General features: G+C 50.0%; 1 protein-coding gene across 1 annotated transcript in view; it reads right to left on the bottom strand.

Annotated features, from left to right (window-relative positions):
• LOC131590683 (hydrocephalus-inducing protein homolog) overlaps nt 1-27,459 on the bottom strand; it is a 57,981-nt gene that overhangs the window by 26,608 nt on the left and 3,914 nt on the right. Inside the window, exons 3-22 of the mRNA XM_058860946.1 lie at nt 27,027-27,146; nt 25,120-25,254; nt 23,418-23,617; nt 22,235-22,359; nt 20,736-20,940; nt 18,904-19,096; nt 18,190-18,289; nt 16,806-16,924; nt 15,411-15,634; nt 13,437-13,504; nt 12,110-12,342; nt 11,191-11,300; nt 9,830-9,965; nt 9,215-9,379; nt 8,186-8,338; nt 6,115-6,353; nt 4,689-4,947; nt 3,920-4,063; nt 2,458-2,598; nt 1,663-1,979 (exon numbers count right to left, since the gene is read on the bottom strand). Of these exons, the coding sequence (XP_058716929.1) occupies nt 1,663-1,979; nt 2,458-2,598; nt 3,920-4,063; nt 4,689-4,947; nt 6,115-6,353; nt 8,186-8,338; nt 9,215-9,379; nt 9,830-9,965; nt 11,191-11,300; nt 12,110-12,342; nt 13,437-13,504; nt 15,411-15,634; nt 16,806-16,924; nt 18,190-18,289; nt 18,904-19,096; nt 20,736-20,940; nt 22,235-22,359; nt 23,418-23,617; nt 25,120-25,254; nt 27,027-27,146 (3,386 nt within the window). The remainder of the gene's footprint in view (nt 1-1,662; nt 1,980-2,457; nt 2,599-3,919; nt 4,064-4,688; nt 4,948-6,114; nt 6,354-8,185; nt 8,339-9,214; nt 9,380-9,829; nt 9,966-11,190; nt 11,301-12,109; nt 12,343-13,436; nt 13,505-15,410; nt 15,635-16,805; nt 16,925-18,189; nt 18,290-18,903; nt 19,097-20,735; nt 20,941-22,234; nt 22,360-23,417; nt 23,618-25,119; nt 25,255-27,026; nt 27,147-27,459) is intronic.

The following is a 27,459-nucleotide window of genomic DNA, read 5'->3' as shown; positions in this document are numbered from 1 at the left end:
CAGTGGCTCCATTGAGATGCTGAGCAATTCAAACAGGAACTCTTCAGCTTTGGTGGTGGGGGTCTGAATTGAGGTGGGCAAAGTTCATACCTGGAAAATAACATAACTGTGAGCAGGGAGCTGCAGTGGGAGGGAGGGACACCTGCATGAGGAGCTCCTGGTCAGGATGCAGCCCCTGGCTGGGTGCTGGGGCGTTGAACTCAGGAATGGTTTGATCCAGCCCTTCCCAATCCAGGCTGGAGCAGGTCTGTTCTAAACCAGCCCAGGGATGACACTGAGGTAGCAGTGGTGCAGGCAGCTGCAACTGCTTGCATTGAGGAACTACAGAGGACAGGGATTAACAGCTTGTGAGGATGCAAAAAGCACAGTGGGAGAGGAAAAGACAGAGAAGGAGGAGAGCAAAAAGTGAGATTTGACGCACCAAGGGCAGACCCAGACAGTGATGAGCCTGCACAGCCCTGCCAATGCCCAGTGCCAGAAACTCTGCAGCTCTACCAGCTGTTTATCAGGAATGTTTCCCTGACAGTGCAGGTGGGGGTGGTTGGCATTTTCCAACACTCCCAGGTAGCTCAGGTCACATTCCCCACTTTAGATTGAAGCAGGTGCTCAGGGTAACTCTGCTTGTGTTTCTAATGCCATGTGAGGACACAGTTGGGCTGTGCCTGCCTGTCACCCTGCTGAGCTGCAAGAGCTCCCCTACAGTCAAACACAACCTGAATGCTCCATTCCCAGACAGGCATTCAATGCCAATAATGACCTGCTCCCCAAAGAATAACTGTCTTTAGCTTTGTGACTTCTTATCTAAGGCTGGGTTTCATTTCTGGATGAGAGGATCTCTCATCATAACCCCCAAGAGATCCCATATCATCTATTCCACTGTCTTTAGTTTTAATCATTGGTTTGAGGCAACTTCCCAGGACCATGGTGCCCAGACAATGACATTTTTCACTCTAAAATAGAAACTCTCTGGGAGGCAGGGATAGGAGATGGTGTGATGAACAAGTCCTGCTGTCCAGCAGTACATAACCCATAAGGGACATGTTGCAGTGGGGAAAAGTCAAAATGAGTAACAAGTGTCACAAAAAAAGGGAGTGAAGAATCCAAGGTGTCCACCAAGAGTTGACCCTTGGGAAAGAAATCACCCTGGCACTAAGGGAGTTGTCTCAGAAAAGAAGGAAAGGTAACGAGATGTTCTGCATCAGCCCAGGTGCTGAGTAGCTCTTTCTCTGGTGTTGGGACTTTCTGGGCATCCTCCAGCACAAGGCAAGGGAGGAAGGCAAGGAGCAGAGAGCAGCTCCTGCAGAGAGGACCCATCCCAAAGCAGAGGGGCCAAAAGGGCACCCCCAAAAGGGCCTCCAGCAGCACTGTGGGAGCTGGGATTAGGAGCCCCTCATCCAGGTGGACATTGCCTCAGGCCACAGAGCTCTGAGAAAGCAGCTTTGGCCCCAGCTCTCCATCCCAAGGGAAACCACTATGGGGGTACACAGCACCAAATTGGTGGAAAACCTATTCCCTGAGCATCCAGCCTGACCACAGCTGGTCAGTGTTATTTGCACAAGGAGAAGTCAGAGCAGTCTGTCAGATCCTAGACAAACAGCTCTGTTCTTTGCAAAGCACAAACAGGACACCAGGAAGAAGAGGAGAGGGCAAAGGTGCACATACCTGAACTTGTGCACCTGGCTGTCTGCCTGGAATGACCAGTGGTACTCCACAGGAAGGGGGCTGCAGTTGCTCATCCTCAGAGAGCGCACTGCTTCCGTGCCAGCCACGATGCAGCCAAACTCCAGGCTGCTGGGCTGGATTTGGAGATTGGGGAAGTGGACTTCTCCCCAAAGCTCGATATGCTCCACATTAGGATGGTCCCTAACCATGTCTATCTTCAGAATCTTCTTTTCTTGCCAGCTATTAAGCTCCAGTTTATAAGCTGGGTCAAATGCGATGTAGACATGGCAGGTCTCCTCTACACCCACTGTCACAGGCTGCAAGGAGATGAACAGTAATTAATGACATGCCAAGGTCTGACAGCATGAAACAGTGAATGCTCCAAGTGTGGCCCCAGCATGGGCTTCTCAGTTCATTGTTCACTTCTTTATAGCAAGGGTCTGACTGCAGGCACCACAGTCCAGTCCAGGATTCCCTCAGGCTCACGTTTCTGTGCTCAGCAGCAATACAAGGGGATGGCTGCTGGAGAGCTGGGATGCTTTCCAGGAGACACCTTTACTGCATGGCTTGCTCTGGCCAAATTGCCTGCTCCCTCCTCCTTGTGCCTTAAAGCCAGGATGGAACTTCTCAATTCAGGTAATATTTTGATTCCTTCAGCAGCTCTGCTGATGCAGCCCAGGCCAGCCCACTGCTGATACTACACAATAAACTTGTTGACTCAAGGGCCTCCCAAGAGAAAGGCACCAGCACATCCCTCCTCTTCCAACCCCACTGGAGGAGTCCAGGGCTGCTCACCTGGCCATCTGGGAGGGGCTGCTGCTCCTCATCACAGACCAGAAACGGCTGCTCCACGTCCAGCACGAGGTGGAGCGGCAGGGAGCAGGTGTTTTTTAAAGCCAAAGGCTGGTACTGCAGAGTTAGGACATCACTGGGTTTCTATGGAAACAAGGAAAAACAGCCTCAAGTAGCCAGAGACCTCCTCCTGCTTCTCTTGCATCTCACATCTTTCAGCCCTACAAGTGCATACATTCTATTGATCCTTTCTATTTGTTTCTACTTTTCCAGGAGATGTTTCTTTATAGCAGATGCTTGTCATGTTTAGAAACCACAGCATCCTCTGGGGACAGGGCACCACTCCCATGTACAGATGAGGGAATAGGAGAGGAGGTGGCTGCTTGAACAAGACCTAAAGCAGAAAGTGAATCCAGGCCATTTGTCTCCAGTTTTGTCTCTCTCTTGGGCAGAACAGCACTGGATGATCTTCACTCACATGCTGTCATTTCTTACAACCTTATTGGCTCTAGCAGCCTCATAAAAGCAGTCAGTCTGCAACACGTGTCCTGCAGCCCCTGCTACAGGGACAAGGTGTGTGTGGTCTCAAAGCTGTGATCAGCCTAGGCTCTTCCTTCCTGTCTGGGCATTGTGCTGGGCTTCCTGCATGGTTTAGAGAAACCAGAGACTTTGGGAAACTGGTTCTGGATGTACTGATATCAAACAGGTGCTGTGCCATAGTGTGCAATGAATCAGTTTGTGTGTGTGGCATCGAGCAGAACCCAGGCAGAATCAGGGAGAGCTGAAAGGCTTCTAATTACATCTGAACTGCCTGTCCCAGGGATTCTGTACTTCAGTGGAAGCCTGGGAGCCAAAGGAGAGGCCTGAAACTACAGAAACCAAATCATGAAACATCTTCTCAGTTTCAGACAACTTGCAGGAGAGGGAAAGATGATGCTGAAGCTGGGATCCAGAGACTAAAGGGCACCTGCTCTGCCTCAGTGTTATCATCACTGCAGGATGTCTGGGGGTCTTTTGAAGCAGGTGAGGCCTAGGGAAATGCACAGAGCTATACCTTATAGCTATACCATAAAGCATCCATGCCAACAGCAGAGAAGGCAAAGAGACACAGGAGATGATGGGTTTTTCCTCTTTAGCCTGAGGAATTCACAGATATTTCCATTCTTCCCCCCAGCTTCCCTATAGCATCAGTGTACAGACATCATTGTGCCTTGGAGGATCCTTAGAAACCTCCCTTTACAGTGAGCAGAGAAACTGGCATTTCCCTGGAAGTGGCCATGATCCCCACTGCAGTGCAGCTGTAACTGCAGTTTTACTTTGGGGGAGTTAAATACCAGTCTCATCTCTAAAAGCATCTTCACTCACTTTACCAAGTGCCTCAGGAAGAGCCAAGAGGGGCTTTAACACAAGGACACACCCCCCTCAGCCATGCTGTTCAATGCCAGGATACAATCCAGAGACTTACCTTCTCCACCCGGAAAGAGAGTTTTCTGGCTGATACTTCTATAGAGGGATCTATGAACTTGCAGCTAATGATTGTTTCTATTATCTTCTTTGTCACCACGCTTGTGCCAACGAGAGCTTCACACTTCATGTAATCCCGCACCTCCTGCATGCAAGAGTCACTTGTCAGCAGTGGATGGTGGCAGGGCACCAGCAAATGCCCTGCATTGGCTCAGCACCCACCACAGGCCCTATTCCTGCCACAGAGTTACAGTGGGCACTGCCTCCTTTTCTTGCCGTGATGCAGCTGATTTATTCTGCACTCAGTTGTCCCTAACACTGCACCCCAATGCCCACAAAAGGCACTTGTGAGAACTTCCCTCCCTTCACATGGCTTTTGTTTTATCTGTGCTTACCCCAGAGAAACCACTTGGCACTTGTTTAATTCACTTTCTTTTTGTGCTCCTAGCCTAAGTGTAATTTCTTTCTCTGCCCTTCTTTGCTGACTCAGCATGCAACACTGTTTGCCCCAAAAGAGCATTATTTCCTTCCAGCCCTGCTTTGGGATCAGCACTGGGTTTTGGTAGCTGTGGAATCCCAATAGAGCCTTAGCTGGTCTGCTGGTGGCCAGCAAGGAAAGCAACTGGTGCTGCCACAGAAACGTGCGGTCTTAAACCAGTTTCTTGAAGGCCCTTGCTCATTTCCCCAGGCAAATGTCAAGGCACTGTGGAACAAGGCCAGGGGAGGGGATCTGAGGGCTCCCCAGGCTCAGCCCTTGGTGGGGACCTCACCTGTGGGGTGTGGGAGAAGCCTCGCAGCACCATGTCCACAGACTCGCCTGGCTGCAGCTCCCATGAGCCTGGCTCCAGCCCGAACACGGCGCTTGTACGACCGGGGGGCTCCAAATCATCTTCGGCCTTGGGGCTGCTGAGGGCTGAGATGCTCTGGCCCTTCTTCTTGGGTGGCCTCCAGCATTCCACGCTCCAGAAGAGCCGATGGAAATGGTGGCCCCTGTTTGTTACTTGGAACTGATGAGTACTGGGAAGGTGGCTAGAAGAGAAGCCAGGATGGAAGATGGTGTGGGAGCAGCTGTTTCCCTGGTCATCAGATTGCTCCCAATGAGCAATCTGAGGTGTTAATAACTTGGAGACTGTCTTCATTTCCAGCTCTTAATGTGGACCAGAAACTGTCTGATCAGCTGCCCTTCTGATGTCATTATTGCAAAGAGAAATCTGCTTATAATGCTAATGGAGCATTTTCAAGGCGAGACTAACAGGACCTGGTGTTTTCCTCCAAAATGTTTGTTCTGGGCTGATTCGTCCTGTTACTGTATTTTGCATTTTTCTATGCCTGACACTGTCAGTGAATCTTTGAGATGCTGCCCTTGAGGACCTTGTGTGTGGGGTATGATTGCAGGCATTTCTAAAAGGCAGCTCAGAGGCAGCTTCTGGATGATCCCAGCAAGCTGGTAAAAATCATCTGCCTGCTCCAGGAGAGGAAGCCAGGGCAGCAGGGCCTCTCTCCTTGGCAGCAGCTTTGGTTTTGCACTGATAGCCATTTGTAGAACTTTTAGAAGTTCTACCGTTTGTAGAACAATTAGAAACTGTTTTGAAGTGAACTTTGGAAACTCTGCTGGCAGCAAAAAAGCCATCGAGGCCCTGGGCACAGCAGGGCAGCAGCAGGGCCCAGGAACAGCAGGAGGAAGCGGCAGGGGCAGTGCGGGCCCCACACAAACCAGCAGTTTCCATCTGGCCCTGGAACTGCTCCGTGGGCTCCTGCCTTCCTGGGGGGGTTGGTACCCTCCTGTCTCTCTGTTCCCAGGCCCTGCTTGCCTGGGAAGTGCCATTTCAGAAGGGAAGGGTGTGAGGCCATCTTCCCTTGGTCCCTCAGCCCCATGGAGGGACCGCCTCACCCGGGCGCCCTTTTGGGAACCTTTTGTTCTGGGGCAGCTGTGACACCACTGCTTGATCAAGTGAGGACATAAATGTATTACAACTAAAGACAATTCAGTGGCCATTTAGCAACTGGTTTCCCTTTCAGTGGCTTTTGAGGGTATCTAACAACTCTCAACTGGCCACCACATGTTTCTGAAGGAATCTCTGCCTTCAGGGAAGGACTCAGGGATTGGAACACTGAAGAAGATTTTGCCTGAAGGACTACAGCAAAACTGCTCCTTGTTGAGACAGGAGGAGAGGTGGGAGTGGGGAGATCTCCTACCTGAATTGGTATCCCAAGTTGAGCTCTGGGGCCAGTGGTTTGTCTGTGACAATTGTGGTGCCAGTGCCCATAGCCCTCAGTAAGAAGCTGAAGCAAAAGCTGTTCCCGATGAAGAGCTGGATGGAGTCAGCAAAATGCCCAGTGTCATCCAGGATGGCTGTGACAGTCACAGGAACCTCACCCCTAGCGGGGATCACTCCTTCTTCCGTTTCAAGAACAAAGCACTGGGGTTTATCAGCCTGTAAGACAAGCAGAAGATGCATTTAGGATGGAAACCATACACCTTCATCTCTTGTGGGATATAAGAAAAGGACAGACTAAAGAGGGGAGGATAAAAATCATAAAGGCTTCATTTCCCTAAATTTGAGCTACAGTCTCAGGCAACAGCAGAGCTCATCCAACCTGTATTTTCCTCTCCTTTAACAGACTCACCTAATGAACCCAGTTCTGCCCAACCCAAGGGATGTTTATCCTCAGGAGAGTGTTCCTTCCCCACTCTTGCTCTGGAGTGTGTGCCAAGGAAAGCTGCTTTCTCACTCTCCTGCCTTCTCACAAAGGCTTAAGGCCAGAGGAAGCCAGGACTGCTCAAATCCCACTCCAGAAACCACACAGCTGGAGGACACTGCTGAGATCCTGAAGAACATCACTGCAATACCAGTTGCAACCCCAACACCAAACTATTCTTGCCCAAGGGGCCATCAGTGCTTCTCAAGATCCCCTGAAGGACTGAAGCCCTCACTTCCCACTGACCATCAGCTGTAGAGAGGTGCCCCAGTGCCCTCTGCTTTGGAAAAGCCACCTCGAAATGGTTATAGCAGAGCAGAAAAGCAAGAAGCAGAAAGGAAACTGGATGATGTGTGCTCTGTGCACATGGCCCACTCTTCCCAAGAACTCTTGTCATCTGCTTTCTCATGGACTGCATGGATTGGGCAAGAGAGCTGGAAGCTGCTCAGAGGAGGGAGGAAAGGTCTTGCACCAGCACAGCTGTACAGACACAGCTCTGCAGGCCCAGCCCTGCTACGAGCATGTGAAACCCATCATTTACATGCCAGGCCCACCCAGCCAAGGTGCACTGCTCCCTGCAAAGGCTGAAAGCAGAATTTCATTGTGGAGTTAGAGAAAGCTGTCCTGGAAAAACCCCTCACTTGAAGGTTGCATTTATCCCCCAGACAGCTGGAAAAGCAGCAAGTTCAAATTCACAGCCCTCCTCCTTGGCCCAGGAGGCTGTGGCTGGACTCTCCCACATGGCCTGATGCTTTATCCACAAAGAAATACAAGGCCATAGTATCAGGTTTGAAGCAGCTCCACAAGTTCAACACATCCAGCATGAAGAAAAACCAACCTCAAGCCCCTCCCAGATCTCCCCCTCCAGCAGACAACCCAGCCAGCCCCAGCCCCAGCCTACAAGCCCTTCCCGGCTGTGCCAGCCCTGCTCTCCCTGCCAGGGGAGCAGCCCCAGCTCCTTCTGCCCTGTGCAAGCTCCACATATTAAAACAGCCTTTCTCTGCAGCTGCTCCCCAAAGATGCTCTTCAACAGCACAAAGATCCCAGGCTGGGGGGGTGCACAACCCCCACACATCTTGGTGTGCACAGCCCAACTGGCTTGAGCCACAGGAGGTGTGACAATTGCAGCCTGAGGACAGAGCTCACACCCTGCTCTCCACTACAAACAGCAGTTTGGCACAAAGCAAATGGAGCTGGAACAGGGAAACCATAGGGAAATCCAGGCTCTCTGGGGAGCAAAGGACCACAGGTTTCTCTTGATCTCAGAGCTCCAAAAATGTGACACACACATCTAAAGACCTTCCATAAAGTTAAGGGAGGACCTGTCAACACAATCCAGACTCGTTTCTGCTCCAACATCTCTGCACCTGATTTCACCGAGGGCCCCAGCTAAAACCACTCCAGAGCCAGGTTCCTCTTGCCTCGCTCAGATGGAATATTGGAGTATCCTGCCACCTCTCACACCACATGGGCCAGATGGAAATCTTGCATATAAAAACCAGTCATAAAAAGTCATGGCTGCTACTTACCAGTCAATTCCCTGGAAAACAGCCCCACAGGTACTTACAATCTTTATCCTGAAGTCTACAGGGACAAGACCTTTGTTGAAGAGGGTAAGAGTTTGTGAGCTCGGCTGTAGCGGTGGGATCATGCCAAAGTCTATCTTCTTTGGAGTTCCATAGATTTCTGCCAGCTCTCCAGAGCTCAGGAATTCTGCTCTCTGTTCCAGGAAGAAGCAGGAAAGAAAGATTTTTAAAAAAGCCAAAACAAACCACAACAGGGAAACCTAAAAAAGCTTAAACAGCTCAACTCTACTCAAGTTATTTATTATTTATTATTTAACCACACTCCAGCTGAAATGGTGGGCTTTTGGGGAAAAAAAATAAGAAAATAACATATTCACCTCCAAATTAAAAAGGATTAAGGTAAAAGAAACTTTCAAAATACAAATTATTGGCCCAAGGTAAAAGCTTTGCAAGAAATGTCTAGTTAAGACCAGGCTGACAGTTAAACAATTGCTTATTCTGGTAGGGAGAAACCCTCCTGCTTAAGGTAAGCAGCCTGATAGTTGAAAGCAACTGTTGTGTCAAACTTCAGGCTCCCTGGCACAGCCTGCACTGCCTGTCCTTCCTGCTGACTGATTTACATGCAGTGTCACAATGGACCAGGGTCAGATACTTGGTGCCATCCAGGGAATTTGCCATCATCACTTCAATGTGTTTTAATATAAGTTTAAATCCTTGCAACTACTCTTCAAATGCCAGCTTTCCTTTCTTTTACACAAAGCTCAATGTTCCCAGAAGTCTTCTGACATCATCTTTTGTGCTTAAAGAGATGACATTTGAAAACAGATATTTCCAAAGTTAATAGCATTTTAAAGATTAATTAACTAAAATTATCCTCAATTCCATCTTAGGAACTACATTCTGTGTGGACACTGAGATTACCACCTATAAGGCATAAGCACTTTATGCCACCAATCCCTTCTGTCCTTCTCCACAGCAGCCTGTGCCTGTTTTTCCCAGAAGAATCCCTGCACACTCTGCACCCTGCCAGGAGGAGTTGTACAAAGGCACACATCTCCCCTTGCACTCACCAGTGGGTTTCTTTCATCCCCAAACACGCCGATCAGAACATTGGTGCGATGATCGCCCAATGTTTGGACCTCGATTGTAACCGGAATCTCTGCAGTGCTGTGAGGCTGGACAATGCCACAGGGTTTGGGGCTGGAGTACAACACAGGAGAGTCCTCCTTGCGTTTCTAGAAGGGACAGAATCAAATGCAACTTCAGAGGGACCTCCAAATTCAACTTTAAACTCCTTAACATCCACTGCCACAGCAACTTACACACATTTTTCAAAATCCCCAGGACAAAGGTAAAAGGCCCAAGTAAGATACAAGAATTGCAGGCTTAGCATTCTCAGGGGGTCCTGCAAGGAGGCTGCCAGCACAGCTGTTGGTGTCTGGGGGTGCAGCAGCTTTTCACAACCCTCTAAGATCTCCCACCAGAAAAAACCCTGAAGACTAGAACATAAACTGTTTCCTCAGGAGGTTAAACTGCCTCCTAAAGTTTACATTCAGGTAGGATCCTGTTCTCAGCAGATCTGAGTAAGACTGAATAGAAACCAGCAAGGTCTTATCCAAACCCTTTTTTCCCCTAATAATCTCCTCAATAATATTTGAGAGGAGGAAGTGGATGCAATGCCAAACCTGGGGAATAAGCCCGTAGCAGCCAGGAAGGTCAGTTTTATTGGTGATGATGAACTTCTTCTCGTATGGCTCCTTCAGGTGGCACTGATTGCAGCGCATGATTTGGGGGTACACTTGCAGCTCAGGAACCAGACATCTGGGCAAAGAGATGACCCCAAGGGAATCAGAGATACTGAGAGAACAGAGAACATTTACCCCCAAAGATAGATAACCCATTTGTCACTGTCAAACAGACATTTAACAGCCCTACAGTGATAAATTGCCTTCAAAGCCTTCCCACTCAAACATGTCTTGTCAAGGAGGGGCAAACCCTGAGAGGCAGCACCCAGAGGCTGCCAAGTGCCCCAGGCAGAGCACTTTCTTTGTCCCACAGCTGCCTCAGCCTCTCCTTTACCCAAGAAGGCTTGCAAGGACTCCTGTAACAGTGTCGGTGATCCATGAGCTCTGGGGGAGCATTCCCAACAAGGATCAGTGCTCACTAAGGCTCAAGGAACACACGACTCCAGTGTCTCAGTGAAAATTACTCCCTTCTCTCCCACGGGGCTGTTGCCCTGCCTGAAAACTCAGCTGTTTGCCCCAGCTTTGGAGGGCATGGGACACCACCTGCCCTACAGAGTGGGTGATCACCCCCTCCCAGTTCCTACAGCTCCCTCGGTCCTTCACTCCACAGCTCCATGCACTGACTGTCCCCATTTGCACTTGCTTGACAAAACTGCAGCCCAGGCACTGACTGCATGGCTCTGCCTGAGAGAGGGAGCAGCACCAGGGAACTGCATCCCTCTTGTCATGAAACTGGAAGGATGGAATTCTGCTGCAGCAAGAACAACTTTTGGTTTAAGTCTGAAAACATTAAAGCTCAAAATGGGAAGCAGAGGAAAGGAGAAAAACTAGAGCTGACTTGCCACATCAAGGGCTCTTTTCCCCTTGTAAGATCTTGCCCTCACCACTCTGGCTGTGAGCCACTTCCCCACTGTCACGTGCCCTCATGAACAGAACCAGACCCTGACTCTCAGCAGGCTGCTTGGTGTGTCCCAAACCAAAGCAGGGGGGTCTCAACCCAGCACAGCTCCATCTCTTGCAGGAAGAAGGAGAGCAGGTCCTCGGGAAATGTGTTCCAGCTCAAGCACCAAAAACCAGGCCAATAAATGATATCATTCCTGGTCCCTCTAGAAAAAGGCCCAGGACTGTGCTGGGCTGTGAGCAGGGCTGCTTTTCACCACAGGCTGCTTTCCAAGCACTGCTGTTCTCATGTCCAGCTGGTCACCACATGAGAACATGAAACAACACTTCTCCTTGGGAGCTGCAGCCAGCAAACCCTGTGCAAGGCAGTGTGCTGGGAGAGGCCAGGGAAGTGCAGGTACCTGGCTGTGATGATCAGTGATGCCACTTCCTTGCCAACACCCTCCAGGCCCACCAGGTCCACCAGCATTTTCCGGTAGTATTCCATCACCGTGTTGGAGCACAGGGTCACCTGGTGGAAGAGAAGAGCACTAAATTCTTCCTTATAAAAGCTCATTACCCACATGTGCTATTCTCCAGTTCTTGTTTCATGGCAAGGAAAGGGAGGATTTTTTAATTTCATTATTCTGCTGATCCATGTGTAGAGCACAGTCTCTGAGAGTAACAAAAGCCTTCTGGCAATCCCAGATTTATTAAACACACCTTGCTATTAGGGCATAGGTCAGCTAAATGAAAACATTAGGCTAAAGCTCTACACACCACTGTACTCAAATTAAGGGGCCAATTTTTCATCTGACTACAGTGACACAAATGCAGATGAAATCTGCTGACTTGGACAGAATGAGTTCAGCTTTACAGTAGGAAGCTGAGGGCAAATGTGGCCCAGCAGGTGCTGGGCAGTTCATGGCTGCAGAGCTTTTTGTCTCTACTGGAGATCCCTGCAATGAACACAAATCATTCTGCTCCCCAGGAGAGGAGACATGAGACCAAGAAGAAAAGCAAACTGCTTTCTACAATGACATCTCTTATTCTGTCCTCATCCTTCCTCTGCCCACTTGCAGTCAAAGAAACTGCTCTCAAAAACACAAGAATGGCTCCAGTACTTTACCATATAGTATGTGATCTCAGCGTATGATTTTGGGAACAAAACAGTGCTGCTTCAGGAACATCCTGAGTAACCCAGCTAACAGAGGCCTCAGGCCAGTGCAGATCTCTCACTCACATGATCCTCAAAGCTGGCAGCAGAGCTAAAGCCCTCCCACACTCCAGTGAAGCTTTAGCCCTGGTGCTGAAGCGTGTGTGGCTGGACTCTTCCCATACCTCGATATCCTGGTGTCCCTGGGGGAGGATGGTCCCTTGGCTGGGATTCATTGTAAACTCCCTTGGCTCCACATAGAAATGAATTCCCTTTCTCCAGGATGGGTCACTGTCCTTGCATATCTGATCCAAGCTACTGACAGCAGGCTGCGTGCCATCGTCCGACATGCGGAGCTTGAATGTCACGGCCACCGGGGAGGTGTTAGTGAGGCGACAGGTCATGGTGCGGGGAAAGCCTGGGAAAAGGACACAAATATCCATTTAGGCACCAATTGTGTCATGACTCCTGGTGTGAATACCCTGGTAGGACGAAAGGGTGATTGGAGTTTAGCTCTTTATTATCTGAACTACAGCTCACCGAGAAGCTACATGAGGAATTAATCATCACTCAGTTCCCTCTGACACTGATTCCAAACTTCAAACTTGAAAATGCCCACTCTTAGCCCTGCTGAGCACTGGTAGTGTCTCTCTTTCTGATGGAGAAGAGCTCCTTCACCTGCCCCAAACCAGCACCAGTTATTTCTCCCTGATGACTGTGCACCCAGACCGAGCATTTACTCTGAAAATTCAAGCTGTAAAATTCCCTGTTAAGTCTGCCAACGCTCCCTCTGTTTGCAAGGTGTATAAACAGTGAGTTGTCATTGAGAAGAAGCTACAGCAAAAGAAAGTGAGGATGGAATCAGGAGCTAGAACGTGATGCAAAGCACCCTAATGCAGTTTCTCTCTGCAGCATCCTTAAGGCATCTCTTGGTTTGGCCCAAACAGACTGAGCAGGTGACAGCTCAGAGCACATTCAGCTGGAGGCAAACCTGAGCCTTGCTTCGAGAGCAGTGATTAGGAACCATGTCCCACCTCACCTAACAAAGGGGGCCATCACACCCATGCTGCTCACTGTGATTGCTGCCTGCAAGGGTTTACCCCACTTTAGCTCTGAGATTTGCTTTCCATGCTGGAAAGGCAGAGATACAGCCACACATGGTGGGGATGTCCTGCAGAGCCCGGACACCAGCCACCACTGCTCTGCAGTGCACATCTGGCTTGGCTGGCCAGCTCTGTGGGGAGGAGACTTCTCCCAGGCCTGCTCACCAAGAGTCATTTGAACACAGATGGGGGGAAAAAACAACTTTAGGCACAGCCCAGAGCTTCTATTCCTTGGTTCTGTTTGATCTTACAATGGCAAAATGCTACCTGAGGCACCAGCAGCCCTGGAGTTCACAGCCTGAAGAGGCTGCTGTGGCAGAACACGAGTGATGGATGTTTTTATGTTCAAGTGGTTCATTTTGGAATGCACAGGTCCCTCACGCTGTGCCCAAGCCCAGGGAACACTCACCAAAGGAGATGTCACCGAAGTGGAGCTCATGGAGGTCGAAGTGTAAAGCAGGTCCAGTGACACAGCCCCTGCGATGACGAGCACAGAGCAGGAGGAAATGCCTCGGTTAAAGGGACTCACAAAGCCTGTGGCAGCCGTGGCTCGGGGACATAAAGCCTGGTGCCAGGGGCACCGTGGGTTTCCAATCAACACAGCACCACGTGCTCAGCACAGTGTCCGTGTGGGCAGGAGGCAGCTGAAGCCAAGTGGCCATCAGCCAACAGCCACTGGTGGGGATTTGTGCACAGGGCAGGCAGGAAAAGCCCCCAGGTGCTGGTGGTGCCATGAAGGACCCTGAACACACACCCAGACATGGCTCCATTGCCTCAGTTTCCCCATCTGTAATGTGATGGACATAAAAGTCCCCACAAACTTCTGTAACCAGCCTTTCCAGCCACGGGCTCCCTGCTTTGCTGCTTCTTAGCTCCAACTGGTGTTCCCATGGAGGAGCTTTCTCAGGAGATTTTGACCCACACAATCATTACAGACAGAGTTTAGAGACATGAAGCCAGAGAAGCCCCAAGCATCCTCTGAAAAGAGCAGCAACAGTTCTGCACAGTGGACAGATGAATCCTAGAGGAAAGGACCAGCCTGTCACCAGTGCAGCAGCCGGCACAGCCAAGGGCAATGGCTTAAACAACCAAACATGGGTGTCCTGAATCTACCACGCCACCTCACCTGTCCTTGAACCCAGCAGACAGGCTCCAAAAGTCACCAACATCCACTGAAATCAGCACTTGAAGCTGCACAACACTCACGAGTTTATTTTGTGCTTGACACCAATCAATGCCCACTCTGCTTTTTGGTTAAAAATCAAGGACCAGTGAACTGTGCCTTCTCTTGTGTTCCCAGGACTGCCACTGGCTCTGCTCTACACATCTCTACAAGAGACACCTGCCCTTGCCCAAGGAGAAAGCTGCTTATGCAATAATATCCCAGGACCAGTTTGGGGGGAGACAGAGGAGAATCAATTGATGGTGAAAGGTTCCCTCTTGATTTCCAAAATAAAAGAGCAGCACTTTTCCTCCAAAAACAAAGCCAGCATAATTGTTTCTCCACTACGGGCAGACCTACTCACCACTTTCCTCTTGCTAAGTCATAATTTTCTTATTCATTTTTTATCCATCTCCCTTATCTCACTGGTATAATCAAGTGTAGGTTGCATTCATTTCTTTACTGCCTTGATCCAGTGCCTCCCAACAGCAGCAGCCTAGCTCCAAAGCTCCAGAGCAGCCAGCATCAGCTTTCCTGCTTGCACGACATTATCCTACCAGCACATGGCTCAGGCTAGCAGGGACAAGCCCTCATGCTGCTGTGGAACTGAGGACTGAGCTCTGCCTCCCCCATTATCACCCCTTCTCCCTTTGCTGGGCCAGGATTATCTCTTGCAATGGCACCAGCCCATGGGATGATGCCCATGTCCTTGGCACATTCCTGCTGCACAGTTCCCTGTCTCCCAGCCCTTTCCTGGCTGTGGAAAGGAGGGACTGGAGCACTCTCTGCACAGGAGTTGGGAGCACAGCTTGTCCCCCACAGCATGGCCATGACAGGTGAGGTGAGGCTGCTGTTGCCCATTTGGGATGGATTATGAGCAGAAGTTTTTAAAAACACTGCTGCTGGTGCAGAATCACCCAGGCTGCCCCATCTCCAAAGCCCTGGGAGCTTTGCTGGGTGTTCAGCTGGGACAGCCCAGAGCAGCTACTGCCCAAAGCTGCTCCATCCCACTGCCTGCCATGGCCCAAGGCAGAGGGAGATCCCTGCAGGGAGGAGTCATTCCAGCCCCCGGGCACCCTACACTGGGGCAGGGCCAGGATCAGAGCAGAGATTAAGACCTCGGGAAACTCCTCTTTCCTCTGCTCGACCCCAAAATGAGGGAGGTGGGGGATGTGCCAGAGACAGCTACAGATGTGCCCAGCAAGCTCCCAGAGTCCTTACCAGACTGTCAGGGTCACAGGCGTAGGAGATGCAGCCACACGGAACTGGAATTGTTCCTCAAAGCTCCCCAGTACGGTGGCATTGAAGGAGATGTGAATCGTCCGGATCCCACCTGCTGCAATGACGCCCTCCTCGGGTGCAAACTTGAAGCAGCAGCCCACGTTTGTGGCTGAAGGGATATAGGTGAAGGGAGCATCTATAGCTCCTCGGTTCATCAGTTTCACCTGCAGCAGCAAGAAAGCGAAATGGAAATTCATGTGGAATCTTCCCTTCTTGTCAGTTATTTTCTAATGATGCAATTCCCAGCCAGAAAAGTCAGAAGATGCTTTGTGCTGCTGAAAGGCAGAAGTGAAAAAATACAACAGGACAAGTTCTGCCTTTGGGTTTTCATGCAAAGCAGCAGTAACTGCACATAACCAGAGTCACCCTGGGCTTATCCCATGGACACAGAGCACTCCAGCTCTGGCCAGCATCACCAAGCTCATTCAGAGCTGGCCCTGAGAGCAATGTGGGGCAGCTGCATAGTCAATCACCAGAGAGCTGCCACTGCCCCACTTAGCACAGCTCCAACAGGACCATCTACTCATTCACCTTTTCCCAAATCATGAGAACAACACATTGATAACGAGGCATCACCATCAAATATAGAGACAGCACCATCTTTTGGTAAAAAAACCCAATGTGTTTTTCCTTTCCACAGGCAAGCTTTTGAAAGAGTCTGGCATGATGCAGTGCCTTATTTTCTCCCTCTTTCAGTTGCTCTCTATTTTTTTTTGCAAACTTGACACTATTTTGAGAGGGAGGCAAATAGCTAGAAAGATCCTTAGCTTTATTCCCAGGAACACTTTTGTCTTTCTAGAGTCAGAGATGCACCAAAGCTGGAGTGTGGTGAGGGAGTGGTCAGCAAAGGAAAGAATCCCAAGCCCTTTGCAAGGGCCAGCAGTGAGCCAGGAGGCTGGATGGCTTTCCTGTGACTCCCAGGAATAAGCAGGAGACACTCAACTGAGAATTGTTTGCAAGGTACTGAAGCTCAACACAGCCAGTTTGTTCCAGCTGCTTCTGAACAGTCCAATGCAAAGGTGCCTTTGTGTCTGGTGCTGCCACAAAAGCCTCTGAATGTGCAGCTTTTTGACCCAGTCTGGGTTTCATATGCCAAGGGGTTGTTTTTCAGGAAGCTTCTGAGCTGATCCCCAAGGAAAGCTGCCAAAAATTGGCATTGCCAAGGGACTGGGGCTTCATGAACAGCAGACACACCTTTCTGACCCCACCAGATCTGACCACTACGTCCAGTATTCCCTGCCCACAACTGCCCATGTTGTCAGGAATTCCACAGATCCACCAGGCTTGCTGCTGCCTCAGGAGCCATCAGGATCCATCCCAACCCCTGCTGCTCACCTCATAGACGTGGGAGGTGTTGACAGAAATGTTCCCAAGTTTCAGCATTTGACGGCTGAATTCAACCACGGGTCCTTGGCCTTCCCCTCTGAGGTGCAGGGGCAGCCTGCTCCCACGGCCTGGAGAGAGATGCTCATTTCAGTACAATAATTCCCACTGTTACACTCTATTTTCCAGCCTGCCTGAATGATAGCCCCTGACTCTGAGCTGGATAAAACCAGCTCCTGATACTGCAAGAGAAGATATGGACCCTTCTCTTCACTCAGGAGATATCCCTTGGGGCTGACTTCCAATTTCTAACCCATTCCTTGGGCTGGTTTCCAATTTTAGCCACCAGTTTGCCAAGTTTAAAACATCTCTGGTGTCCTGTAGTGACAGCCCAAGGAGTAATGAGTATCAATGGAAAGAAGGGAAATTTAGGTGAGCTGTTAGGAAGAAATTTTTTACTGTGAGGGTGGTGAGACACTGGAGCAGGCTCCCCAGGGGAGTTGTGGAGGTTCCAGCCCTGAAAGTGTTCAAAGCCAGGCTGCTTGGGGCTTGGAGCTACCTGCTCTAGTGGGAGGTGTCCCTGCCCAGGGCAGGGGTCTTGGGACTGGACGATCTTTAAGGTCCATTCCATCCCTAACATACCATGATTCTATGGTTTCCTTCCCATGCACCTAGAGGAGCTTTGAAATCCATTCAGTGAAGGCACAAAGCTCATCAAGAGTTTGGCAATTGTACCTGGCAAATTGCTGGGCAGCAATTGCCAAACTACCTGGCCCAGCAGCACAAGACTTTGTTGCCAAAATCCTCAACTTCTGACACTCAGCATTGTGTTCTATCTGCACAGACTGAGAGCTGCAAGGTGCCAATTCCCACACAGGGAGAGAAGCAGGTGCTGGCCAAGGGTGGTCCCTCTACAAAGACCCTGGGCTCAGTGGGACTCAGCCACCTCTGGTCTGGTGGTGTGTGGGCAGTGGGAGGTGATCCAGGCTCAGGGAGCACATTTCTAACTCAGCTCCTGCTGCCTGATGATGGAGCCATGCCAAATGGACCCATCCTGGAGGTCAGTGCTCTAGCGGGGCTTGGTGCTTGTTCTCTAGAGCTGTTCTGCTCTGCAGCTCTTTGACTCTGATTTTCCTTTGAAGAAATGCTGGCAAAGCCATGCCATGAAAACTTCTCCCTGCACTGCCTGGGTTGTTCTGGGATCAGTAACCCAGACCCAGGATTCTGACCCTGGCCTTGCACAGGAGACTCCCTGGAAGCTGCAGGGGCAGTGGGATGTGCCAGCACTGCCCTGCTGCCCAGGGACTCTTCCCAGCAGTTCCAGGGGAGCCCAGAGGGCTCAGGCTTGCACCATGGCTTCAGTGGGGGTGAGAGAAGCAGGGGAAAGGAGCTGTACCTGAGATGTTGCAGTAGGCCACACTTCGATACTCTCGGGCCTTTAGGGGTTTAAAGGTCACCTTGATTTGGACTGAACTGTTTGGCTCGATCTCTCCCTCCTGAAACAGAAAGAGACAGCAAAACATTTCTCTTCAAACTTCCCATTTCTCCTTTACAACCACAGTCCTGTAAGCCTTTATTCAGAGCATCAATGATGAGTGAACAACACAAGGAGCCCAAGGAAACGCTCCAAACCCAGCTCAATACACCACTGGAAGCTCTTCATGTTCAGCTGATCAGCTCCCACTCTCCACAACATTCCCACTGCTCTGACACAAGCTGTTGGTCACATCATGCTGCTGTCAGCTGCAGAATGTAACTGCCTCTGTGCACTGGTGCACTTGACAAGAAGAGAACATGATCCCCTTCCTTGGAAATAAAAATCTTAGTTTAACCTGTTTGGAAAGAAAGCAGGGGTTGGGATTATTCTAGGGTTTACTCCAAGATGAGAAGGGATTTTGCACTGTGCAGACACCAGGCATTCATCACCTCTCACAATGCCAATCCTCAGAATCAGGGCTCTGGTTGATGGGAGAACGTGGGGGTTTGCTTGCATAAACAGAAGAGGAGAAGGAGGAAGGGGAAGGGGAAAAGGAAGAGTTCGAGAGTTAGAGTGTTAGAGTGTTAGAGTGTTAGTTAGAGGAAGAAAGTGAGGCTCTCAGCTATCACTTACCATTGGCTCAAGGGAAAAAGCATCACTGGAGAATAGCATGGGGTCTTCTTTCAGCTTCATCATCTTCTCCCGGACGCTGCTCTTCAGGATGGCGCGGCGATCTTCACAGGAACCCTTCTTCTTCGCTCTTCTTCTCTCTTCCGTCGTGTTGTCCACGCAGGCCTCTCTCGGTGATCGCAGCAGGTAACACTGCCTGCAGCCACAGGGACAGACAGAGCCAGCAGATGGCTCAATAAGCCCGATATTTGCAGAGAGAAGTGGAAGTGCAGGAGAGCAAAGCACTTGGGGAGGAGCAGCAGCAGCTCCCCAGCAAGGGCTGACCCCAAGCCATGGAGTCCCAGGTGGATCAGAGCATAACTTGTTCACTGGTACAACAGGTAGTTTTACTGCACACTTGCAAACACAGGAGAGGTTTAGAAAGCCAGCATCCCTTAAGAGAACCTCCGGCCTCAAAGCCTCTGCCAAAACTGAGGGAGAATCCAGCAGCCACCTCAGCTGGCTTTTCCTACCACTGAGATGCTCAGGGGAGGCAGATAAAGATCATGGAGCAGGACTTCCCTGGGAAGGGGAGATGAAGCTGGGTCACAGCTCTGTGGTACCAGCATCACTCTTTGTTTCTTCTGTTTGGGACCTGCCCTGTTCCCTGCTCTGCCCTCCTCAAGAGCATCCCAGAGCACTTCCAAAGGAAATGGATGAATTCAGGCACTGCATCCCTTCAGTGGTATTCAAGGTTTTATATGCATGAAAACAGAGGCCCTGAGAAGGGAAGGAACTTTGTTGTGCAGGAGGGAGACAGTAAACTCCTGGAGAGACCTTTTCATGATCCAGAGCTTTTTAGGTCCCATCCCAGTGCATGGTAGTAGAATCCTGTAGTAGGATCCATCCTGACCCCCAGCACCTGCCCAGGTGCCCTGACAGAATAGTTATGAGGCCCTGGATCCAGAGGGTCAGGCAGATGACACTAAAGAAAAAATTCTGTCTGGAGAGTCTCCCCAGTTGCACTTTGTCAGACAGATGAAGAAAAGAAGAGTAGTGGTAGTGGGCAACTCCCTTCTAAGGGGAACTGAGGGCCTGTAGATCGACTGGATCCATTCCACAGGGAAGTCTGCTGCCTCCCTGGGGCCCAGGATATCACCAGGAGATTCCTTAATAACTGAATTAACTTCATCTGTCCACCACTGTCTGGGGTCCAGTGACTGTGAAATACCAGAGTTCTCAATATTCAGTGAAACAAGGAGGGGCATCAACAAAACTTCCACTCTGGACTTCTGGAGGGCAGACTTGGGCCTGTTCAAGAGACTGATATGGGGAGTACCTTGGGATAGAGCCCTTAAAAACAAACGTGTCCAGGAAGGATGGACATATTGCAAGAAAGAATTCTTGAAGGCACAGGAACAGACTGTCTCTGTGTGCTGAAAGATGAGCTGGCAGGGAAGACAGCCAGCCTGGATGGGAAAGGAGCTTTTGAACAAACTAAGGGGAAAAAAGAGGGTGCATCACCTTTGGAAAGAGGGGCTGGCAACTCAGGAAATGTTTAAGGATGTTGCCAGGTCATGTAGGAAGAAGATTAGAGAAGCAAAGGCCCAATTAGAAGTTGAGGAAAGCTAGTCATTGCCATCAACCTTTCCTTCCCAAAATGCCATCCCTGGTTGGGGTATAAATGGAACTGGAATGTCAAGTGCTGAGCTCCTGAAGCCCAGGGACACACACCCTGATGCCAGGGATGGTTTACTTGGCCTGAGCCATTCAAAAGCACCAACATCCTCCTGAGGCCCTACGTTAGTTTTAGTCTTGGGCCATGTATCTCACTGAAATGCATCTTTCAAACCAACCTCCTCTTCTCTTCATTCTCATCTTCCTCACTAGGAAAAGTCTTCCACTGGAACTGGGCTCTGATGTTACTCCTGTTCTCGATGAACATGGTTGTGTGGCTTGACATGGTGATGAAAGTCTTCTTCAGCTCCACGGAATACGTCCTCAACCCGATGCTGACATCTACAGCTTCTCCCTGAAGGTTTGTGTGGATCATTTCTTCACCTGGAACAAAGCAAAGGGGAGCCTTTGCTCAGCTCAGTTGCTGATGAAAGCCCAAGGAACAGAGCAAACCACAGGTCACAGAAGAAAGGGTCACAGCTTTTAGCTGTATTTGCAGTTCTATGGGTCAGCACATTTATAACATCCTGACAGCTCTGTGTGTGCAGCGTGAGGGTGTCCTGGGCACCTCCTAAAACAGCTGATTTTGGAGTGTGTTTGTGGAGATTGGGCCCCAAGGTACAGTGAGGTTTGTCAGGTGTGCTCAGGTGACCCACTCAGATCACCAGGATTTCTGCATCCAAGTCCTTCAGGTGATGCTGAGGAGCCCTGTTCAGTCCTGGCTTGTCTGGGGTTTCCCCTGGGCATCCCATGAGATTCCTGTCTCTCCTGATCCCTTGGATGCCTTGTTGCTGACAAGCAAATACACCTGGGGGCATGTGAGCAGAAAAAGGAGGCCCAGAGGAACAAGTGAGGTGAAGCCCAGAGCAGGAGGGGACCCAGGTGAGGAAACACAACCAGCCTGGCTCTGCAATATGACAAACCACTACAAAATGAACACCATGAAAATCATCATCATCATCATCATCTCCCTGTCCAAACACACAGCCACATCAGTCTTGAAATATTTGATATTGTTCTGATCTCAAAAACCAAACTGGAGCATTTCAAATTGAATAAAAAAGGGACCAAGGAAAGATCAGTAAGTACAGAGCAGCTTCTACATGAAGATTGAATGGGATTCCTCAGTCTAGAAATCAAATGGGAGATAGATGTGAGAGGTTTGCAACAGCATGAATGGCCTGGGAAATGGGGACAAGGAAAAAATTGTCTTGATTTGTCACCAAAAAGTACTTGAGGATTTGAAAATGTTATTAGACAGAAACTATATATATGTGTAGAGGGCAACACAGTAAAAGGGTCTGTGACAAGCCAGTGGAGCAGCAGCCTATGGGACAGAGGTGTGCAAGAAATACACTGCATTGGAGAGAGTCTGATGGAGACCTCACACCTCACACACAGCACTGGCCAGAATAAAACAAAACTTCAGCCAGGCATAGCCACAAGGCAGTGGAGAATCAGGGCTCCTCCTTCCTCCACTCAGCAACTCTCAGCAAAACTCTTAGTCCTGTTAGAGGGGATCCACTTTATCAGCCCCCTAAACACCAACTGGTTCTCAGTTTTCCTTGGGGTAAAGCTGGAACAGGGGAGGCACATCTAGAGGGAATTGAGGAGGCTGGGACAACAGGGAGTGGTGGTGGAGAAGTGTCCTGTGCCCCGTGCAGTGCCCAGCACTCACCTGTGTTGTAGCACACTACCATGGACCCAAAATGGGCACCAGTGGTCAGTGGGTGAAATCCCACTGTCACCTGCACGCTGTCACCAGCACCCAGAGTTCCCATGGCCGGAACCACGGAGAAAGGACTGCAACACAAAGAGAGAGATCAGGACTCAGGGGACATCTGGGGATGATATTCCTTCTGCAGTGCAGGTCCCTTGGGCAAGCAGGGAGCAAAGAAACCACAGGCAACAGAAAAGAGACAAAACAGGATCAGAAACAGCTGCTGACCCACTTCTGAGGAAATACAGACCTCAGGAGATCCTGTGGGATAAAATGACCTCATCTCCCCCAAACCCTGCATCCAGCTCTCTGCAATGAGACCCAAGGATCCCACTGCCAGCAATCCCATCAGAGAATGGTTTGGGAAACCACTGAGAGGATTAAGAGCTGTCTGCATGCACAACTTGACACTGCCTCAGCAATTTCTCTTGTCCTGCTGCCTATCAACCTCATCTCAAGAGATGCAAATGTTAGGGCACTACCTGTCCTGTGAGATTACAGCCTAGGAATCAGACAGGGAGAAGGAACTTTTCCTTGAAGACCAAGAAATAATTACTGTTGAATTTGCAGCGTGGCTCTTTGGTTTATTTTTCCTTGAAAATATCCCGATTTAGCCTATAAAGGGCACATTTTATCAGCATTTCAATGAAAGCTGCTCTAAGAAAAGCAGCAATCAAAACTCTGCAAGAGTGTAAATGCAGATTAGAGCAATACAGAGACATGGAAACAAGACCCAAAGGGAGGATGCCATTTACAATCTGAAGGATCCAACCCCAGCTAAATGAAGCACCATTAGCAGGGCATCTCATGAGAGGAGCACTGGGCAGCCACGTGCCTGTGGCCTCCCAGAGAATGGGGCTATTTGGCTGACAGTGGGAACCATTTCAGAAGCTGCTTGTGCTCAGGAGGGTGCAAGCCAGCTCCTCACATGTTCCAGCACCCTCCAGGAAATGTGGCACAGAGAAAGCTCAAAGGCTGCATCCTGCTAAGAGCACTGAAAGCAAGAGCAGATGCCATCCATCCTGCTCACTTCCAGCCAGAGCTGCAGTGCAGCCCTGATGCTCAGCTTCCTTTTGTTGCTCTTTCCCAAGCCTATTATCACCCAAAGGTGTTTTGCACAAGGACAGGGGAGCTGCCTCACCTCTGGGTGCTGATGTAGTAATGAGCCTCCAGGCTGCCAGTGTTGCGAAGCAGCAGAGTCCTCTTGGTGCTGCTCTTGACTGGACACTCCGAGAAGTTCAGCTGGTCTGGGATGTTCAGGATAGCTCGGGCAGCAATGGCCCGGATTGGCACAACTATCCTTTCTGTTTTGGTGATGCAGACAAGCTCATGGGAATAATCCTGCAGGAAAAGAAACTAGCTCAGCATAGGGCATTTAGTGCCATTCCCATGGCAGAAGAAAACAATGCCCTAGAACCCTTCAAGGGCATCTATTCTATTCTATTCTATTCTATTCTATTCTATTCTATTCTATTCTATTCTATTCTATTCTATTCTATTCTATTCTATTCTATTCTATTCTATTCTATTCTATTCTATTCTATTCTATTCTACCCCTAAATGAACACTAAGTTCTACCAATATTATTATTATTAAAGGCACCAGTGCACTTTGCAAAACATATCTCAGTGGCATTAAGCTCTCATGCCATTAGGGTCATACAGAGAACTGCCCTAGGCCACAACTTTTACTCTAAATTTTAATGATGTTAAATAATTTCCAAGTCCCTTCTAAGGAACATGGAGCTAGGGAACAACACAGGCCATTCCTCTTTAGGTTCCTGTATTCCTGCTGTTTGAGAATAGGACAAAGTGTTAAACTGACTCGAAGCAGCAAAAGGAAAGGAAGGTGAGAAAACAGCTGCACCCAAAAAGATCCTGCACCTCTGGTCTAGTGTAGAAACATCAGTTGGCTCACAACTCCCCTCTAACTTTGCCTCTCCAAGCAAGTCAGAAGAACAGTGTTAAGAGGTAGCAGGATGCTGTTGGATGTTGTTTGTTTCCCTTCCTCCCTTCCATGCCATGTGCTAAACCCTTCTGTATGAACAAACCTCCAGATCCCAGCACTGAGATCAGAGCTCCAGGGCCTCAGCACTGCTGCTCAAATCTCCCCACCAAAGCACGTTTGGCACGGAACGGGTGCCAGTTGACAGAGCAGCCACAGTGACAGGCATGAAGACAGAGCCACAGCAGTGTCACTGCCACAGGCTCTGGGCTCACAGCTCTGCCTGCAGGTTGTACCTGCCCTACACCAGCTCTTTCAGCAGGTGTCCAAGTCCCCTGCAGCTCACCAAGCTCCTGCTAAGGGCACCTAGAGCTCAGTGTGCCTGTGCCAGGCTGGGCTCACAGGCACAGCACAGCCTCTGCCCTGGCCTTGCAGCTGTACCTTGGTCACTTGTGCTGTGGGACAGCCCAGCTGCAAGGCTGGACAACAGAGGGGGCAGAAATCACCACTTTGCTCCAGCCCAGGGTGAGGCAGGGAAGCTGTTGCCAGTCAGGAAGGAGGAAAGCTCTCTGAGCTCTTCATTCCTCCAGTGTTTTCCATAATAATGAAACCCTTCCATTGTACCTAGAGATGGCCAAACATCTCTCAACAGCCCTCTGTCATTTTCATCCTGTTCCCTGTGCATCTTCCCTTGGGAATGCTCAGGAATGTGCAGGGAGGGAAGCAGGGCCTGTCAGGCCTGGCTGCAGCGCCTGGCAGCACGTGCCAAGCTGAGCCTGGCTGCAGGCTGCCTGCCCACAGCCTGGAGCCAAGCTCACAGCATGGAATGGGCTGTCCCAGAGTGCAGGGAAAACAGTGGCTTTGGAGATAATTGTGTGTTTTGGCTCCTCCAGTCTCACCTTGCTCTCGTTGGGGGTGAATTGAATGCGCACACGGGCAGTCGCACCTCGCGGCACAGCACGGTACGCCTCGTTGGGGCACACCAGCCTGAAACAAGGTGAGCTCTGCATGGAGACCTGCACCAGCTGAACACACTGCAGGGAAGACATGAAACAATGATTTTGCCACTTGTGGAAACAGGTGGAGAGGAGACCTGTCCGTGCCCTGGTGACATCCTTCCTTGATCCCTTTTCCAGAGCACTTTCAGCTGTGGAGGTACAGGCACATCATTCACAAGGGAGAACTTGAATCCCTTCTGTCTGGCTCATTTTGGCCAGGGGCAGTAGGGCAGTGCCCGGTGGGAAGGAAGGGCCCAGCAGGTCAGCACCAGCAGGATGGAGACAGAGCACCTGCACCAAGTCATCTGCATATTCAACAAGGCCAAAAAACCTGCTGGCTTCTGCCTGCACACAGCCATGCAGTGGTGTTCCAGACAGGGGATGTGCTACCTGAAAGCAAAGCAGCACATTATCCTGGGAGAAGGAAAAAATTCCCTTCTAGCAGATCAGGTTTGGCTAGGGCAGGTCTGGGGGTACAGTCAGGCAAACAGACCAGCAAGAGAGGAGACCAAACACTGTGGCCTCACTGGGAATAAAAGCAAACCTGAAAAGGCAAAGAAGGAACACAGCAAGACAATCCCTAAAACATGGAGATGGCAAAAGAGCATTTAAATGAGCAACTAAAGCAGCAAGGAAGAATCATAAAGCCATGACAGCAATCGCTTTGCCAAAAGTGATGGAAATACAGACAGGCTGTGCCTATTGACTGTGGGCTGCAAAGGCATTTTCTGCCTGGACAAACATGACCAGTGTTGACTCACATTCCAGCATTAAAGCAATCTTGGCTCCCCAGGGGCTCTTGCTGCCTGTGCAGGTGAGCTGGGCTGCTGGGCATTCCTGCCCTCAGCCAGCAGGACAGGTTCTGCCCTCTGGGATACACAGACACAGCAAACATGCATTTTCTAGCACATAGATATCAACCCCCGAGCACCAAAATGCTCTCAAAAAGTCTAAACCAGATGATTTTGACCCTCCTGGCTCTTCCCACCAGTCCACGCTTGGCACAAGCCTCATTTGAGGAAATGTTTCCCTGACTGAAATTCAAATGGTTTCAATTTTCCTCTTTATAGTGGAACACAACTGCTGACATTTTTCAACTTTTTCCCCTCTCAACTCTCTTGGAAAACTGCAAAATAATCACAATTGCCTCAAGTGAAGGTGAAATCCTCCAGGAGCACATGGCTTTGGATGTGCTGTGGTTCTCCAAAGGGAAAGCAGAGCACCACGTTGATTTTGGAAAACGTGAGCAGAGCTGGATGAAGCTTAGCAGGAGCCTGAAGTGGCACCTAAAGGCCTCCCACTGCTTCTGCTGCATCAGTCTGACTCCAGGGCTGTTTCACAACACATTTCCTGCAGTACCAATGCCATTAGTGATAAGTGATTCCAGCAGAAAGTGGAGAAGACTCAGCCCATGAGCTTTGACTGTGAGCTGCACAAAGGGAGTCAAACAGGCTGAGAGAGGCAGAAATTCCTACCAGGAACCAAGATTAACCAAGGAGACACAGGATGTGGTATAGACCCAAGGCAAAGCATGAAAGCAGGCTAGAACTGTACAGCCCTCAACATTCCTATCAATCCAGAGCTTTCAAGAGAAAGCAAATCCTTTGGGATAGATACCATCAATGCATAGCCAAACTCAGGGGAGAATTCCCAGCACAGCAAGATTTCCACCATCCTGCAGAACAAAGGTGCTGAGACATTTTCTTCTGGATGTGCTGCAGCAGGTAACTTGCTTTGCTGTACACCATGGGAATTACACCACTCCCCTCTTCCAGCACGGCGTTAAAGCTCCAGGCCCCAGCACTTACCTTGCTCTCATTTGTGAGAGACAGTTCCATTTCAGAGACTTCATGAGCCACGAAGTTCTGAAACACCAGCTCTGGTGGGGAAACACGAAACAAGCTCTGTTTCGGGAGAACTGGCAACAACTGGAGAGACAAGAGAGAGCAGGGAGAGGTTCAGCTGCTGGGAGGAATGTTCATGAAGGAGACTCTTACTCTGATCCCCAGTGAAGTACAGACTCTGGGTGAGCACGTCTGCCCAGGCCACACTGGGGAAACAGTAGCTCAGCCACCTCTGCTCTGAGCTGCTCAAGAGCTGCTGGGCCACACAGAGCAGGGTATAAAAGAAGCCATATAAAAGGATATAGAGGGTATAAAAGAAGCCATATAAAAGGGCATAAAGGGTATAAAAAAAGCCATTTTGGTGGAGGGTGTGTGTGTGCTCAGCTCTCAGGCAGGG

The sequence above is a fragment of the Poecile atricapillus genome, chromosome 34, assembly GCF_030490865.1.
Source record: "Poecile atricapillus isolate bPoeAtr1 chromosome 34, bPoeAtr1.hap1, whole genome shotgun sequence".
In the NCBI taxonomy this organism is placed as follows: Eukaryota; Metazoa; Chordata; class Aves; order Passeriformes; family Paridae; genus Poecile; species Poecile atricapillus.
Note: the sequence above shows the minus strand (reverse complement) of the source record. Positions and strands in the feature narration are given on the sequence as shown.